Raw genomic sequence first — 16,393 nt, 5'->3', positions numbered from 1 at the left:
TGGCCTCCTGTCCCCGTCCCCCCGCCCTGCCCTCTCTTTGGTCTCCCGGTACCCAGTTCCACCCCCAGGAAGAGGGGGCCCCTCCCTTCTCGTGAGGCCCAGCCTGTTTTCCTGAGTGCTAGACCTTTGTGGAGTTGTCCCTCCCTGCATCTTGGCCTCTTTAGCCTAAAATGCAGCGACAGCAGCCACAAAATCCCCTCCCTTTTCATATAGCCTGGGCCCTGCCGCTGCGGTATCCAGTGTGCTGGGCTGGATTCCTGGCTTGTTCCTGTCTTGATAGGAGATTCCCGGCCAGGAAGAATTGATGTACACGCGGTGGGCATCTGTTGTCCATGGGGGCGGGGGGAGGGGGCAGGGCGAGCAGGCCCTCAGCTCCACCGTCTTCTTTGTGGCAACACACGGGGTAGGAAGGAGAAAGCCCACAAGTCCTAATTTTAGGAGGAGAAGGGGAGACTTTCCTGGGCTATGGTTTTTACCTCCTGGTATATGCCTGTGTCACCTCTGGAAGATTTCTCCAGCCTCTGAAGAACGGTGTTTAGTTTCTGTTGTTCCAGCTTGCTGTTTTTTTTTTTTTAAACTTGTTCATTAAGCACCTTGTCTTAAAAAAGAAAGAAAAGGAGGAAGCAAGAGAGCACCAAATGTTTTAAGATCCTTTTTTGGATCTGCTTTTTCTTCCTCAGGCTACAGACCCACGGCAAAGACAGCCCGACAGAGGAAACAGGCACCTAATACTGTTGAGAAGGGTGGAATTATAAGCGGTTCTGAAATGCTAGTTAATATTTTACTGGGAAGCTGGGCCACAGATACAGTGGAGGTGGTGGTGGTGGGGAACTGCCAGGGTAGGGCTGAGCGTGAAACAGCCATTCCGTCTGCCTTTGGGGACCCGAAGAAGCCGCTCTCTGTGGAAATAAATTTAAGCAAGAGTCCTTAATAAAGCTCATGGGATCTGTCTGCCCACTGAGGGCCGTTTCCCGAGCACCACCATACAAGGCTGATTGTGGCAGGAAGGTCTAAGCAGTGGGTGTAGGCCTGACTAATAATGGGGGTTCTTGTTCCCGGCTGAGTTTGACATCTTTCTTTCTCCCTCTGGATTTAAATGGCTTCTCAGCCCGGGAGGCACTGCCTGTGCCCTGGATTCGGAAGGTACACGCCTCCTTGGGAAGCCAAGGCGAGAGAGACAGCAGCTCGCTCACTCTCTCTCTCTCTCTCTCTCTCTTTCTGCATCTGCCGGGGGAGCTGCCGCTGGTATTTTTCCACAGGCCTTTTCTGCGATCTCAGGGCCTAGTTCTTCCCAGCCAGGCCCAGAGTCCGAGAGAGGGTTAATAGGCAGGAAGCTGAAGCCATCGCAAACTAATACGGAAGTCAGATTTTTGTTTAACTGACAGGTTTAGCAGGCCTCAGCCGTGGGGGAGGGGGCCGGGGAGGGGAAGGGAAGTTTGTAGATGTAGGCATGTGGCCTGCTAGGAGCGCCTTTGGCTTTTCTTAGGGTAAGGACGGAGGTGGGGGTGGGGGTGGGGGCCCTGGCATCCTGGCAGGGAGGCTGGAAACCATTTTGGTTTTTCCTTTGAGTTCTGGCTGGCGGGGGCGGTGGGGGCGGTGAGAGGTTAGATTCTGGCCCGGGGGACAAGTGGCCTCCCTCGTCTGCTTTGTCCACAGGAGGCATTCGGACGATGACGGTGCAAACTTTGACCACTTGGCTCCCCTCCCCCCCTGGCAGCCTGAGTCCTCTGGCCTCTGAGAGGCCCAGGGCTGCTCTGGGGCGATTTCGGGGTGGGGTCGGGGGGCTCTCCTGGCATGTCTGGTTTGCTCAGAGGCCTGCCTCCAGCCTCCTTCTCTTGCCCCTGGGCCCTTTTCCTGGGTCTCCTTTCCCTACAGCCATCACTCCCCACCCTCCCCCCCACGGGTGGGGTAGGGGGCAGAACATTCTGCTGGATTGTTCCAGAAAGGGTTAGCCTTCCTCCCAGCAAGAGAGAGCCGTTTCTGAGGGGGCAGATGAGGTTGAGTCCTACCAGCTCACCCCCCAAAACTCTCTTGCCCGTGGCCTGCGGGCCTCAGGTTCTGCTGGAGCAGGTCAGGCTGGCTGCACTGGTTCTCCTGCGCCGGGAAATCTAGTCAGGGTGTGGGAGAAGGGCGTCTGGGGGCCCCTTTCCTCAGTTTTTCTTGCTGCAAAAGGCCTAGCTTAGCCTGTCTTTCTCTATGCACAGGATGGCTCTCTTGCTCACCAGAGCCTCACAAAGATAATCGCTCAGGAAGTGTCTCAGCCAATCCGGGGCCACCTTACACTCCGATTTGCCGGGGCAGCCAATCGGGGGTGCGCTTTCATGAGGCGGCCAGATCATCAAGCCGAAGTGCCAAACCCTTTTTCTGTGAGAACTAGGAGCCTGTCCTCCATGTTTTATAAGTATTGACATTACACAGTGTTAACAATGCATCCACAGAGGTAAGCTCGACTTTTTAACCATCTTTTCTCCCCCTCCCTCTGAGACATCCGCATTTGTGGGCGAGCCTTGTGATTTCTTGTGGCTGGCCGTGCCACACTCACCCCCACAGCACTTAGGTTAACTTGGAACTGTTTAGAGAGAATTTTTTTTTTTTTTTTTTTTTTTGCTTTCTTGGGTCACATGGCTAAGTAGCCATTTAGCCAGAGCTCGATTTTGCAAACTGGCAAGGGCCTGGCACACCTTTTCTTCCACCAGGACATGGTGTTTCTAGAAGAGTGTGAAGCTAGATCCTGGTATTGCCAAAAAAGAAGCTTTTTTTTTTTTTTCTTCCTCCCTCTTCTCTCTCTCTCTCTCTCTCTGAGCAGTTCCCCCCTCCCCCCCCAACCCTGTACTATTGTCTTCTCTTGTGTCACATGCCTGCTGGGGAAAGAAAATGGAAGGTAAGCAAGCAGGCTCCCCTCCAAGGAGAGCTCATGGCAGACAGCAAAGCAGGCAAGTTTACCTCCAAAGAGGTGCTGGGAAGGCCGGACTCAGTGCTGGCCAGAGAGGATGTGTGTTTGAAACAGAACCAAAGGCCTCAGCAGAAGAGCAGTGCTGAGGACAGGTCCTGGGTCCTGGGGCCTAGGTGGGTGGTGGTGTCTCCCTCTGGTCTTTTTTCTCCCTGCAGGATTTCTTCACTTGAAACTACATTGTTCAGCCTTTTTTCCTGACTTCTGTTGATACAGAGTGTTATTCTGCAAAGCCAGCCTACAGCCAGCAAATGTTTCTGAAAGTGTTTTCTAGGCTTTGGAGGAAGTTTTTGGAGTAGGGATGGGGATTGGGGGTTGGGGGGGGTGCGTGTAGGAGGTTGTGGGGGGAGAGACGTTGGACAACATCCTGCAATAAATCTGAGGAGTCTTTTGAATCCCTTAGTTTCTTCCTCTTGCATGGCTTTCAGTGAACTCATGTATCCTTTCTCCTGCCTTTTCATTCTCCTTTCCTTCTTTTACATTGGATCATCCTCTGTCCTCCTGTGTGATAGAGTGCAGAGGAAATAAAATCACGTCTGTGGCTCATGGCAGCATCCCATATTCAGTGGTTGGGTTGTGGTGGTGTTGTTGTGTGTGTGTGTTTTTAATAATCCCGTGTAACTGTTTAAAAAAATTTCCTTTTTGATCAAGTCCCAAATCTGCCAGCCTGTTCTCTCTTCTTAACTGTGGAAAAATGAGACGGTTGCTTGAACATTTGTTGGGTAAGTAAAGCAATCCATTTCTGTGACCATGTATAAAGAGTTTGGTGAACATTTGGGGTCTGTCTGTAACAGGGGGGTCTTGGCTCCAGCCTTTGGGGGCTTTTTTTTTTTTTTTTTAATGAGCAGGAACCCAAGGAGGGCTTTTAAATAGAGTCTTGATTTCAGGTGACTGTTTGAATCCACTGTTTTTCCTGATAACCTGGGGCTAGGATTGAAGATTATACTTCCTGTTTACCCTCAAACAGGGAGAAATTGTTCAGTTCATTGTGACTTGACTGGAGACCTTGAATTGGGTTTGTTTGGATATTAAGTAGAAAACTCTGGGGAGGCAATCTGCTTGTGAAATGTAAGGAAACTGCTTGGTGTTAGAGTCACAGAGCCTTAAAGGCAGGGGGTGGGTGGGGGGAGGAGCTCGGGGTGGTGGTGTGTGTGTGGTGGGGTGGTGTCAGTACTTATGTTTTAAGATACTTAACATGTCTGTAAAAATCCCACCCACCGCCAAACTTGGTCTGATTCAGGATTCAGTACATCCCAGACCCGGCCTTTTCCCAAGCCTGCCCCACACATCTGTATGCACGCCTGCCTTTACTTCTGATTTATTTCTTACTTTTTACATTTCCCCTTGATCTCTCAAGGCTGCAGCTAGAACTTCAGAGTGAAAAAAGTAGCTTCTTGTTTAGCATTTGCTTCAGAATTTCCCTAGACGTTCCACTTCATACATTTCCAGCCTGGAGACCAATCCAGGACTGTAAAAACTGGAAGTATATTCAGTTGCTGTATTATGCCAACTTTATGGAGTCAATAATCTTTCTTTTAAAGTGGTGTTCAGCAACCCACCTTTGAGAACCCATTGGAAAAAGGTCATTTAATAACGAGGAATGTACCTCATTCTAAGCTTGAGAAAAGTCTGTGTAAGACAGGCCAGCTTCTCAGAGTAAAGAGACAGGCCATTAATGATGTAACATACTTAGAACTGTGTGCTTCTAACCCACACCAGAAAGTTCAGTCACTTTAGCTCTTTTCTTTGTTCTTATCTCCTGGCTGTAAATGAAAATTACATATTGAGGTTCATAGGAGCAGTATCTAATCACAAGACTGCTGGTTTCTTGCCGTCACTGTTTGCATAATGGTGTATTTGTTGGGCTGGAAGGAGACCTAAGGGCAGGGCACTTGTCCTCCAAAAGCTTGCATTAAAATGGCTCCCACAGGTTTGCAAAGCCAAGATCTGTTTTCAGATGTGCAGCCCCAGCAAGTTCTCAGCCCTGGACCAAGCCAGCCTCTTGCCTCTAGTACTGTGGCCAAGCAGCAGACATGAGTCTGTAAAAAGTTAATTGCTTTCAAAGTAGTGTTGTTTTCCAGTTTTCACTCGGGGTGGGGGGTGGGGGTAAATAAATGTCTGCATTGCAGCAGGACTAGGTAAGAGGCAGCAGGCTGGCTCACAGTGCAGCCCAATGGGCTTCCTCTTTCCAGCTTTTGAACCAATAGACTTGGAGGAAAGGTTACAGATTGACAATTGCAGTGGCCGGACCCAGATCAGGCCTTCTGGAAATTTCTACCATCTTTGTTCCTTTTAGGAAAAGGAGGTCTGCTGAGCTGAAGCATCTCCTAGGTTCCCTGCCTAGGGCATCTCCCTCCCCCCACCTTTTCTTTTTTACATCAAGGTAGACGGGTTCTCTCTGCCACATTTGTAAATTGCAGAGGGAAGAACAGAACCGTTGGGCTGTTCTCCTTTTTCCTTCTGCCTCCTCAATCCCCAAAGAGGGATGCACAGCTGCAAGGAACAAACAGACACACTGGAGCTTTTGATTCGTCTCTTTCTCTCTTTTTTTCCCTTCAAGACCCTCCAGGATGGATTCACTTTCTGCTTTGGGAAATTAAGTGGCATTCGTGTTGGGGGAGGGGGAGTAACTGCTTTTATTAGCTCCAGAAAATGGTCCGTGTTCTGTCTGTAACTAAGAATTAATTATATATAATCACTCAGTAAACTTTCTACACAGTTTTTCTAATTGCTGCATAGGAACATGGTTTGCCTGCTGAAGCTGAGTCTAAGTTACTTTTATAATTAACAGCTCAAAGATTTGAGTCAGAAAGAAAAGCAACAATGAGGCCTCCTGGATTATAAATTAGAGATGAAAACAATAGCTTTTTTTTTTTTTCTTTCTTTCTTTCTTGTTACCCCTTTTCTTTTAAACAAAACATTCCCCTTTTTCTTACCCCGGGGAGAACAGTGGGGAAATGGCTTCAGGTTTTAAACAGGAGAGATGGGGGGGTGGGGGGGAGATGAGTCACTCTTGCAGAAAGCAGGGTGACAGCAACCCAGCAAAACCTGAAGGCAAAGGTAGGTTTTTCTATTTTGCAAAGTCCAGCCACCTGACATGTGTGTGATCTCTTTGTTTCTCTTGCCTCCTTTTCCTCTTCCTTCTCCTGGGCAGAGGCCACAAACATTTGTCAGCTGGGAAGCGCTAGGTCTGGCTTTGCCTCTGCTTTGACCCTGAAAAAAGATAACCTGCAAAAGTGCCTTGGTCACCCCACCGCAGAGGAGGAGGAAGGGAGAGTCATTGTAGCAAGCCAGCCCTTGCCTTGCTTGCAAAGGCAGAAGCAAGTAAGGATTCACCCTTGGCTTCAGGTTGCTAAGGCTATGGCCGCCCTTCCCCCTCCGCCCCACTCTGCTTACTGATAAACAAGCAGGCAGGAGCCGTTTCAGCAGTGCAGCGAACTGGGCTGCCAGCCTGTCCCTCCTCATCAAGATTACCTACCTACCGGCCGGCCAGGAGCCAGCCGCCTGTCCTCGCCCTGGCACAGCGTTGGGCACTCTGCCCTCCTTTCTCTCCTGAAGCTCCAAAACAGTCACCTTGAAAACTCTGAGGCCATGCTCAGACCTGTAACCGTAAATTACATTATCCACTATGAGGCTCTTAGCTCGGCCTGTGAAAGCAGGTTTTGCCAAACCCATGGTTAATTTTGAGGGCTCTGTTGGGGGTGGACAAAAATTAATTTGTGAGTATTCTTCTGCGCCTTGGCTAAGGGGGAGGTTTTCCTGTTGTTTCTCCTCTGCAGACTCGGATTGTCTTTTCCTTGATGTTAACTGTCTTAGGACTGGCTAGGTGTTGGGGGGCCGTTTCCAGGCTTATTAAACAGCCTTTTTATTTTCCTTTGGCCTCAGACTGGGGTACAGCCCTTCAGATGCCTGCTGCCCTGGAAGCACTTTTCATTTTCCCCAGCTCCTCTTTGGTCGGGATGCAAGGCTGGTTTCTAATCTACCAGCAAGGAGGAATGGGCTTCCTTCCCCCTCCCCAGCCTGCGCCCTTTTCAGATTTTTGTTGTCTGCGCAGACACCTGTCTGTCTGCACTTTATGCCACAGGGCTGCCTGATTCCTAACCTTCCACCCACCTAATTCGAGGGTAAGGGGGCCTCACTGTAGAGCCTCACGTTGAAGGCTCAGGATCTGAAAGAGAAGGGTTTTCCTTAGGAACCTGTGACTTCACAAACTCCCTCTGTCACTGCAGATTTTTTTTTTAAGCCTCTAAACGTTGGGTTGTTGGTGTCCTTTGGTTGAGCTTTTTCCTAGTTCTGATATTTAGGAAGGTGGCTTTGAAACTAGCAGGGCTGCTTAAGCCAGAGCTACAGCTATTGAACAAACTGCTACCATTTTAGCTTCAATACAGGAATGAGGCAGTGTTGCCAGACGCCATTTTAAGAATCCTGCATAAATAGCTTAGCTCCCGATGACTCTGCCTGTTTTAGGTGAGTGCTTATATAAAGCTGCTAACCATTCCCTCCCTCCCCCGCCCCCCCATTTTTAAAGAAATTAATTGCAGATTTAGGGAAGCATGGTGTTTGGATTTTGATATTCCCTCTTTTGTGATCTGGAAGAGGAAAGATGTTTGTATCTTGGGGATGAAATATTTCTTACAGCCTGGACCAGTTTGGTATTTTGAATGAAAGTGAAAAAGCTGAAGGAAAAGTCCTTTCTACTGATTGCATGATTCTTGAATTGCTGTGTGATGGTCCTCAGCTGTAGACCCAGAGTCTTGTGCATGCTGGTTATATATTCTAAGAGGGGTTAGATATTCTTGGTTAAAAGTCAAATAGTAAGGGCACTTGGGGAGAAGAAATATCTGGGCATTGTGTTTCCAGGCAGTTTTCTATCCAAACTAGCTATTTTTCTCTTTTCTCTCTCTTTACTGGAAGTGTGGAGGGGATGGGATTCCTGGGAATTACGGACCAGCCTTGAGTCTTCAGAATTAATAATCAGAAGGCTTAAAACATTCTGGAGGTGCAGTTCATCTGCAACTTTTAATTGCTCTTTTCCAGTGCATGCAGGTTAAGTAAGCAGAGGTTTTCTTGTTCAGGCATTGGGGGAGAAATCTTTTATTCTTTCTGGGCGGGATGGGATGGTCTTGGTTGTCTGTGCAGGCGCTGGTTATTTCTTCTTTAATTGCCTGAAATGTATCAGTGTGTGAAATCCAGGGGCAAGTGACTTAGGCGAACCTGTGAGTGCAAGAGGGGATGGTGGTGGGGAGCATACAGTATATACAACTAGTCGGTGGGGTATTTTCCTGTTGGGGTGAGAGGCTGTTGTTTGATTTTCAGCTAATTTTACTCTTTTCCTTAGCGGGCCCCTAGCCGACCTAAAAAAAAAAAAGAAAAAGTAATGTCAGTTTGAAACAAGGACTGCTTGTTCCATTGTTTTGGATTTAAATAATCGGGGTTGCTGGAAGCTAGCAGATATGGAAGGAAAAATGCTGTGTATTTTGTAAGACTTTAATGTGTTAATGACAAGAGTTCAACGTCTTTTCCCCAGACATAGCCTCTTTTTCCTATTTGACTGCTTTTTTGTTTTCCTCCAAATGACTGAACAGTTCTTAACCTAAACTGACTGAGATCTGTGGGGCATTCAGACAGGTACAAATCTTTTCTCACCACCACTTTTGATGTAATATTCATATTTTTCCCCCACCCAACAACATACTAGTACTTAACACTAAACCAAAAAAGCAAAAAAAAAAAAAAAAAAAAAAGAGATCAGTGGTGTAGAAAAAAGGAAGTCCCTTTAGATGTGGCTATTCAAAATGACTAATTTTGCATTCTGATCTTTGCTTTTGTAAATGAATTTTTTTTTTTTTCCCCTTTAAATGCATAGACATTGCAGTTTCCTTTAGTCAAATACAAGTTGTGTGTGTGTGTGTGTGTTTGTGTGTGCGCGCGTGCATGCATGTACATGTATGAGTTCCCTTTGGAAGGATGGCTTGCTGATCTGTGAAAAAGATGGTTTTCTGAAATTGTTGTCCTTCAAATCCTTGACTAAAGCTGGTGGTGCTGTTGCTAGAATTTAGGTTTAGATTATGGTGCCCACTTTGTAATACTTGGAAAGATAAAACAGCTTAACTTTCTTTTCCCTCTTTTCTGCTCCAGCATTGATTATCTTAAACTCTGCAGCAAATAGCCACCCCTTTGCTAGTTTGCATTTTCTTAGCCTCTCAGCAGCTTTCCTCCCTGAAGTATTCAGCCTCCTCTAGGCTGTTACAAGCCAAATAATTGTTCTCTTGAATGCAACCCTCCTCCGTGATCAATACACCTTTGAATGTTTTCATCACTGCAGAAATCCTTCAAGTGGGTTCAGGGAGGCGGGGTAGGCTCTGTAAATGCATAATTGTTTCTTTTCACCACCGAACATTTTGGTTGGATACCAGATTAGCGTTTCCTCCATCACTCAAAATATGGGATCAGTTTCAAGAAGTTTAGTATTTCACATACTTCGTGCTAGAGAGGGGAACAGAATTTTAGTTGCTAGAAAGATCAAGGTTGCTCTTTGTGCTTTTGAAGCTGACCATTTTCCCCCTCTCTGAAGGGACTGCCTGGGGCTTTCTGTTAAAATTTATTTCCAGTCACCCCAAGCAAGAAACCATAGGCAGCATCCATTTGACAGTCTGGGTGTGTTGCATGCAGGGGGTATGTTTCAAAGTTGAGAATGTTTGTCCCTTAAGTTGGAAGAAAAAGTACCCATGCTAAAATCACCTGCCACAAATCACTGTTCTATTATTGCACGTTAGTGACGTGTTTAAATTTCAGAGGCGCTGGCTTCTGACAAAAACCGCTTGTGACAACATGTCCGTTGTTTCTTTGGTGGTTTGTGTCCCAAGCTTTCCCTACAGATGCACTGTGAGTGAAATTGTCAACAGGGTTCAATATCAGAGGCCTAAATGTGTTAATATTCTGGTTTAAAAGCAGACTACCTTTCTCGTTCTTCTCTTTGCTGAGACCAGTGAAGTTGGAGGCCTCCAAGTTCTTCTAACTTAATCCTGAGCTCTCATCTCTTCCTTTTTCTATCTAGTCTCATCAAACACAGAACTTTCCTAAATGCATCTCCACCTGACCCTGAGGTTCCAAGCCATTTGGGACTTCTCTTTTGTCTCATCACTGTCCCAGACCACGAAACACAGGCGGGACATTCTGATTCTTCCTGCCTCACCCAGCCTCCCTCCTGTCCTGGCTCTTCAGTCTTCCAGAAAATTTCAGCCGTCTCAATTGGAGATGGCACTCATTTCTTCTTGTTGAACCACAGTCCGATGAAAATGCATCTAGAATAATTGCTCAAATTCTTATCACTTCGTTGTCAGCTGAATGTTTGGAAAGTTCCGACATCTCAAATAGTTGGCACTTTTAAAAGCAGATCTTCCTGGCTTGGCCTGAGAAGTGTATGTGTATCATGGGAAAAATGGAAATGACCTGCACTTTGTTCAGCTGGGGAGCGTTCCAGCCAAGAGAGGGAGAGAAGATTCTGGTGAAGGGGCCTGGTTTTCCCTACTTCTTGTCCCAACCCCCGACTCTCAGCCTGTCTTTTAAATAATCCCTCATTCCACTTTAGTGGGGGTTGGGGGGGAAGATAATTAGTCACAGCTCAGAAGAGTGCTGAATGCTTTCTCTAAGCCATGCTTGCTGCAGAGACGAAACATCCCAGGAGCTGGGAATGTGGGGACCCCAATCTTAATTCCTGGGCTAAATGCTGGTGGTTTGAATGTTTTGAAGCCAGGCCTTTTGCTTCTAGCATAGGCATATTTTTCTACTTTGTGATTTAATGTATGTATTTTCATGTTCCTGCCTCATCACTGCCTCATCGGGGAATTTTAAGATTTAGCAGGGAGTTCTGCAAAGATACTCTTTGCCTTGCAGAACTCAAAGAGATCAGAACTCCAGGTACCCTGAAAACCATCTCCAGCCTGAACCCAGTGTTAACAAGAAACTTAACTTACTCAGAGGCTGGGTTTTCATTGGTCCAGGGCGGTAGATTGTAACTGTGTGTCTCATTAAAAAAAAGCCTTTTGAATCTCCCAATAGCATGACAACTGGAATAGTCATTTGACTTCAGGAACAAACTAGTATTTTAAAAAAAACCCTATAGGAATCTTAACACGTCTTTGAAATCAGATGTGGATTTCTTTCCCCCTGCCTCTTCTAAGGATGGGGGATTGTCTTAAAAAGGTGGCTTTGTTGCTAGAACTTCTGAATAAATGCCCCCATGGGGCAAGATCTCAGTCTACCTAAAACGTGAACATAATTTGCTCTGTTTCAGCTTGGCTGAAGAGGAAATAAAAACAGAACAGGAGGTGGTAGAGGGCATGGATATTTCCACCCGCTCCAAAGGTAAGTAAAAACCTTGTATTATCTATTCCAGAGCAGAGGAGGAAATTGGAATTCCTTTTTCTTGTTGTTGTAGAGCAGTCAAGTGTGGCTTACGAGCCGAGGTTGCAACACTCCTCCCATTTTGAGAGGTTGGTGCCTTTGATGGATGACCCTCATTTATAGAGAAATCTCCTCCTGATTTTCTTTCCCTTGCATGTCTGGCTAGGTGTTCTGACCTGTTGGGAATTGTCCCAACAGTCAGTTTTATGTGGTGTGTGTCATGACTGAGGATGGCTGGCTAGCTCTCTGCAGGGTGACTTTTGGGAATCAATTACATAAAGCATGTTCTGGAAGCAACTGGCATCTCCAGCCGCTTCTTGGTTTCCAATTTTAATAAAAGGTCTCTTTGGAATCATGAAGGTGGAATGAAGGTGATCCACTTCCTGGAAAACGGTGGTCTTGGTTAGTGAGTAAAGGAAAATGTTAGGACCTCCTGGAATTCTGGGGCCAGTGTTAGAATTTTGCAAGTCAGAGTAAACGCAGGTGTGTGCTTCTGTTCAGAATCCTGTGTTAGGGCGCCTCAAAGGTCTTCTAATTGCGATATTGATAACTTTTTGTTTGGTCTGTATGAGACTTACCCACGTTGCCTTAGGGGTGCTTTTAGAAGGTTGATGAAAATGCTCCTCTTCAAACTAAGTGGTTGTACCATGGTGTTGTTATGCCTTCCACGTCTCTGGGTACCTGTGCTGGGAGTGGCAGGAAGGGCTAGACAGAGGATGAGTACAGACTGCCAGAAAGAGTCCTTTCCAGCTTAAGAGCTTCACAAAATGTGGTTCCATAAAGGTGTTTGAGACAACAGAGCTTTTTGAGGATTTTTATAAGACAGCCTGTCATTCTGGGCGATGATGAGGGTCAGCTAGTGGTGGCTGTTGTTGGGTCTGGCCAGCCTGACAGGGTCTGGGCCTGGTTCAAAGAGGTGGGCAGGCTGGGCTGCCCGGGTGGGTGGTCAGTGCCTGGGGAGCAGGAAGAGGATGTTGGGAGGGAGACAAGGCCCAGTCTGAGGCCTGCTGCCCTCCCCCACAGCCCCCACCCAGCTCAGGCTAGACCAGCAGCAGAGCCGCAGGGGAATCTGAACAAAAGGTGTCCGGAGACAGCTGCCGATAGGAAGCAGGTCCCAGCTCCCCTTTGTGGTCAGAATTGACTGTGGAGAAGAAACTCGAGAGAATAGGAGCTGGAGGCGGGCTCTTTGTGCTTGATCTGCGCATCACTCGGACACTTCTGGCTCCGCTGCTCAGTTTTCTTATCTGTAAAATGGGCTGTTGGGTTAGATTCCAAGAGTCCTTCCACCTTGGGTTTCTCTTGTAAAGGTAACCCGTCCTGGCGGCATTTATGTAGGCTGTGCTTGGAGGGTCCAGGAGCCTTTTCTTAACCTGGGAGGATGTGGGAAGTCGTGTTCCCATTTTCAGATGAGGAAACTGAGGCTCCGAGTGCTAATGTCTCCCAGGTCGTAAGTGTAGGATGGGATCGGACCGAATCGAGGCTCTGATTCCAAGGAGCTGCTTCTTTCCTGAACTTTCAGGGCCTGAAAGGGCCCGGAACCCAGTCATTCTCCAAAACGGTCCAAACTGGGGACTATCAGCCTGCTCAGGCCCGTCCGTCTGTGTGTGGAGACCCCACTTCTCATCTTCTTGCCGACCCTCTGGACGTTCCTGGCCCTTCACCCTATGTCTGGGCTGCCCGAGGTGTGACTGCTCTGGGATCATCACCGCCCCTCTTTCTTATCTGCCCCGCCCCATCCTCTCCCACCAGCAGCCGGGTGATTTTGGAAAAACACATTCACGGGATCTGTCTGCTCTTGCTGAGTCCTTCCGCTGCCCTTCCAGCGCCCTCAGACTCCAGTTTGTAGTCACTGTGACCGACCTGCCTGGCCTGAGCCCTTCAGCTTCCTTCTCTTTTGTTTACCTGTAACGCTCTGTGCACCTGACCTCACTTGAGCTCCCCGCTCCTCCTCCCTGGGGGCCCTTTGCTGGGAGCACGCCACCCTGGGTCCCGCTGCCTAGTTTTCTCATCTCAGAGCCGTCTCAGACGTCATCTCCTCAGGGAGGCCTTCGGTGGCCACCCAGCCCACGGAGCCATTCCATCGTTTTCTGATAGGTTTTCAAAATAAACCTCATTTTAGAGCAGTTTTTAGGTTTCTGGATAAGCAGAGTGTTCCTATACTACCTCCTGCCCCCGCCCCCACACACACATAGTTACACACACCATTTCCCCTCTCTTTTTAACACCATATATTGGTCTGGACCATGTGTCACAATTAATGAATTGGTGTGCTTCATTCAGATTTCCTTAGTTTTTTCCACTAAGATCCCTTGTCTGTTCCAAGACCCCACCCAGGATCCCACATGGCATTTAAGTAACGTGTCTCCTTTAGAATCCTCTTGGCTGTGACCGTTTGTTAGATCTTCCTTGTTTTTCATGGCTTTGCTAGTTTGGCGGTATTTTGTAGGATGAGCCTCATTTGGGGATAATAATTTTCTCATGGTTGGACTGGAGTAGACTGGAATTACGGGTTTCTGAGAGGAAGGCTTTAAAGTGCCGTTTTCATCACGTCATATCAAGGGTATGTGTTGTGAATATAGTTCACCTCTGGTGCTGTTGACCTTGATCACTTGGCCAAGGGGATGTTTGTCAGGTTTTTCCTCTTCCTTTTTGGAAGGAAGTCACAGTGCTCAGCCCACGTTTACAGAATGGGGAGCCACGTCCCATCTCCCGAAGGCCAGAATATCTATATAAAGTATTTTGTGTTTTTCTGTATGGGAGATTTGTCTTGTTTTCCTCATGTGTTCAGCCATTTATCTATATCAGCAGGGACTAAACTGTTTTATACTTTGGGTTATAGTTCGGTACTACTTACTTATTTTGTTGCTCAAATTGTTCTAGCTTTGGCCACTGGGAGCATTTTCAGTTGGCTCCTGTGTCCCTTTGACATCATTGTCGATTGATCGGTTGATTGATTGAATACTGTGTTACTTTCTGCCACTGCAGAAGTGCTCTCGGCATTTCTTAGGATGCTTTAGGCTCGTTTGGGTCTTCCCTGGTTGCTCAGCGTACAGTAGTACGCTGCTTGCACTACAGGAGCCGCAGGAGCCGCAGGTTCCATCCCCAGGTCAGGAAGATCCCTTGGAGAAGGAATTGGCCACCCACCCCAGTATTCTTGACTGGGAAATCCCATGGACAGAGGACTGGTCTCAAAGAGTCGCACACGACTTAGCGACTAAACCACCACCCCCACATAGGCTCATCTTGTATGTATTTTCTGCCTAGAATTAGCCATTTCCCTAAGGCCCCCTGTTATTTATTGGAGAATGGCTTTAGAAACCAAGATCTGGGTGCTGGATGTCCTCATTGCTACTGAGGGGTCTTTGCTTCTAGGTCCTTTCAGCTGACAGAGTGAAGAAACACATATGTGTATGGGAACCTACATGTAGGCACCTCTATAAGTATTTCTGTCTGTATCTAAGTTAGATTGAGTTCCTACAGTTGTCCCTGATTCTGATCCATTACCACCTGGATCCTTCTAGCTTTCTGTCCTTACTTAATCTCTGATCTCCCACTCTCACAGTGAGAAGTGGCTCATACCATCTGCCATTCTTTACCATGTTCTGGTACATTTAAAATCGTTAAGAAAAAGAGTTTGATTATTTGGCTGTACCAGATCTTAGTTGCAGCATGTAGGACACACGCGAACTCTTAGTTGCAGCATATGGGGTCTAGTTCTCTGACCAGGGATTGAACCTAGGCCCCCGTCATTGGAAGCGTGGAGTCCTACCACTGGACCACCAGGGAACTCCCCATTTACAATCTGAACGTTCAGCATTCAGCTTGATGCACTTTAACACGTGTGTACACCTGTGGAACCACGGCCCAGATCAAGACAGCTGAACATTCATGGCATTCCAGAAGCTCTTCATGGACCTTGTCCATGATATTATATTTCTATTTGTTTGTTTGTTGATGGTCTCCTATGCTGTGTTGCAGGCCCCTTCTCTCTCCAGGGCCTGCGCCACCACTGTCAACCTTTCCCTTCCGTTTGAGAGGCAGGATGGCATGGAGGTTTCAGAAAACCTGCTTCTCGTGTCAGACTCCCTGAGCTTGCCTTCTGGCTGCCCTGTGCCTAGCTGGGCTGTTCTTCATGGCTCAGTTTCCCCTTGTGCATGGGGGGTGATAAGAACAGTGGGTTATGGTGCAGATTAGGATTTTAAATGGGGAGTTCCCTGGTGGTCCAGTGGCTAGGACTCCACGCTTCCAATGAAGGGGGCCTGGGTTCAATCCCTGGTCAGAGAACTAGACCCCGTATGCTGCTCGTTATGTGCAGAGCGCCCAGAACAGTGCCAGGAACACGGCTAGCGCGTGGACGTGTTAACCACGATTAGAATCAGCTGAGGAGGGTGCGCTTGTGTTGATAAGCCTACCAGGTGGAAGCCTTCCTCAGCAAGTTGTGCTTCTTTCCCTGCTCCCAGTCTCCAGGAAGAGGGCATGGAGGTCGTTAATGAAGAATTGTATGATCCAAAACATATAAACAGTTTATAAAGCCCAATATCAGAAAACAAACAACCCAATCACAAAATGGGCTGAAGACCTGAATAGACGTTTTCCCAAAGAAAACACACAGATGGCCTTTGGGCACGTGGGAAGATGCCTAGCGTCGCCAATGTCAGAGAGATGCAAATCAAAACTTTAGCAATAACAGATCACCTCATGCCTTTCGGAATGGCCATCATCAAAGAGTACAAATAATGAGAACTGGCAGTGATACGGGGATAAGGAAACCGTTGCTGCGTTATTGGTGGGATGGTAAATTGGTACGGCCGCTATGGAGGACAGTATGGTGATTCCTCAAAGAAACTAAACAGAGCTGCCGTGTTACAGCAGTTCCACTCCTGGCTGTAAACATATGTATATGAAAAAGTAATTTGAAAAGATGCATGCACCCTGATATTCATAGCAGCGCTATTTACAATAGCTGAGATATGGAAGCCACCCAAGTGTCCATCAACAGAAGAGATAAAGAAGATGTGTATATACAAATGAATATTA

At 47.3% G+C, this 16,393-nt stretch overlaps 1 protein-coding gene across 33 annotated transcripts in view; it reads left to right on the top strand.

The window, feature by feature from the left end:
* Positions 1-2,368: 2,368 nt before the first annotated feature.
* The window catches only part of ZMYND8 (zinc finger MYND-type containing 8), a 122,711-nt gene continuing 108,686 nt past the window's right edge, over positions 2,369-16,393 (top strand). For 13 of the 33 annotated variants that reach the window (XM_060397083.1, XM_042230233.1, XM_042230231.1 and 10 more), the window contains exons 1-2: positions 2,369-2,440; positions 11,247-11,317. In XM_060397083.1, coding sequence (XP_060253066.1) covers positions 2,427-2,440; positions 11,247-11,317 — 85 coding nt within the window. In that variant the 5' untranslated portion in view covers positions 2,369-2,426. Of the gene's footprint in view, positions 2,882-2,903; positions 3,067-3,601; positions 6,670-7,368; positions 7,418-11,246; positions 11,318-16,393 lie in introns of those variants that run through there. The other 20 variants (XM_027977291.3, XM_027977280.3, XM_042230229.2 and 17 more) reach the window with 8 other exon arrangements.

The sequence above is a fragment of the Ovis aries genome, chromosome 13 (assembly GCF_016772045.2).
Source record: "Ovis aries strain OAR_USU_Benz2616 breed Rambouillet chromosome 13, ARS-UI_Ramb_v3.0, whole genome shotgun sequence".
Classification (NCBI taxonomy): domain Eukaryota; kingdom Metazoa; phylum Chordata; class Mammalia; order Artiodactyla; family Bovidae; genus Ovis; species Ovis aries.
Note: the sequence above shows the minus strand (reverse complement) of the source record. Positions and strands in the feature narration are given on the sequence as shown.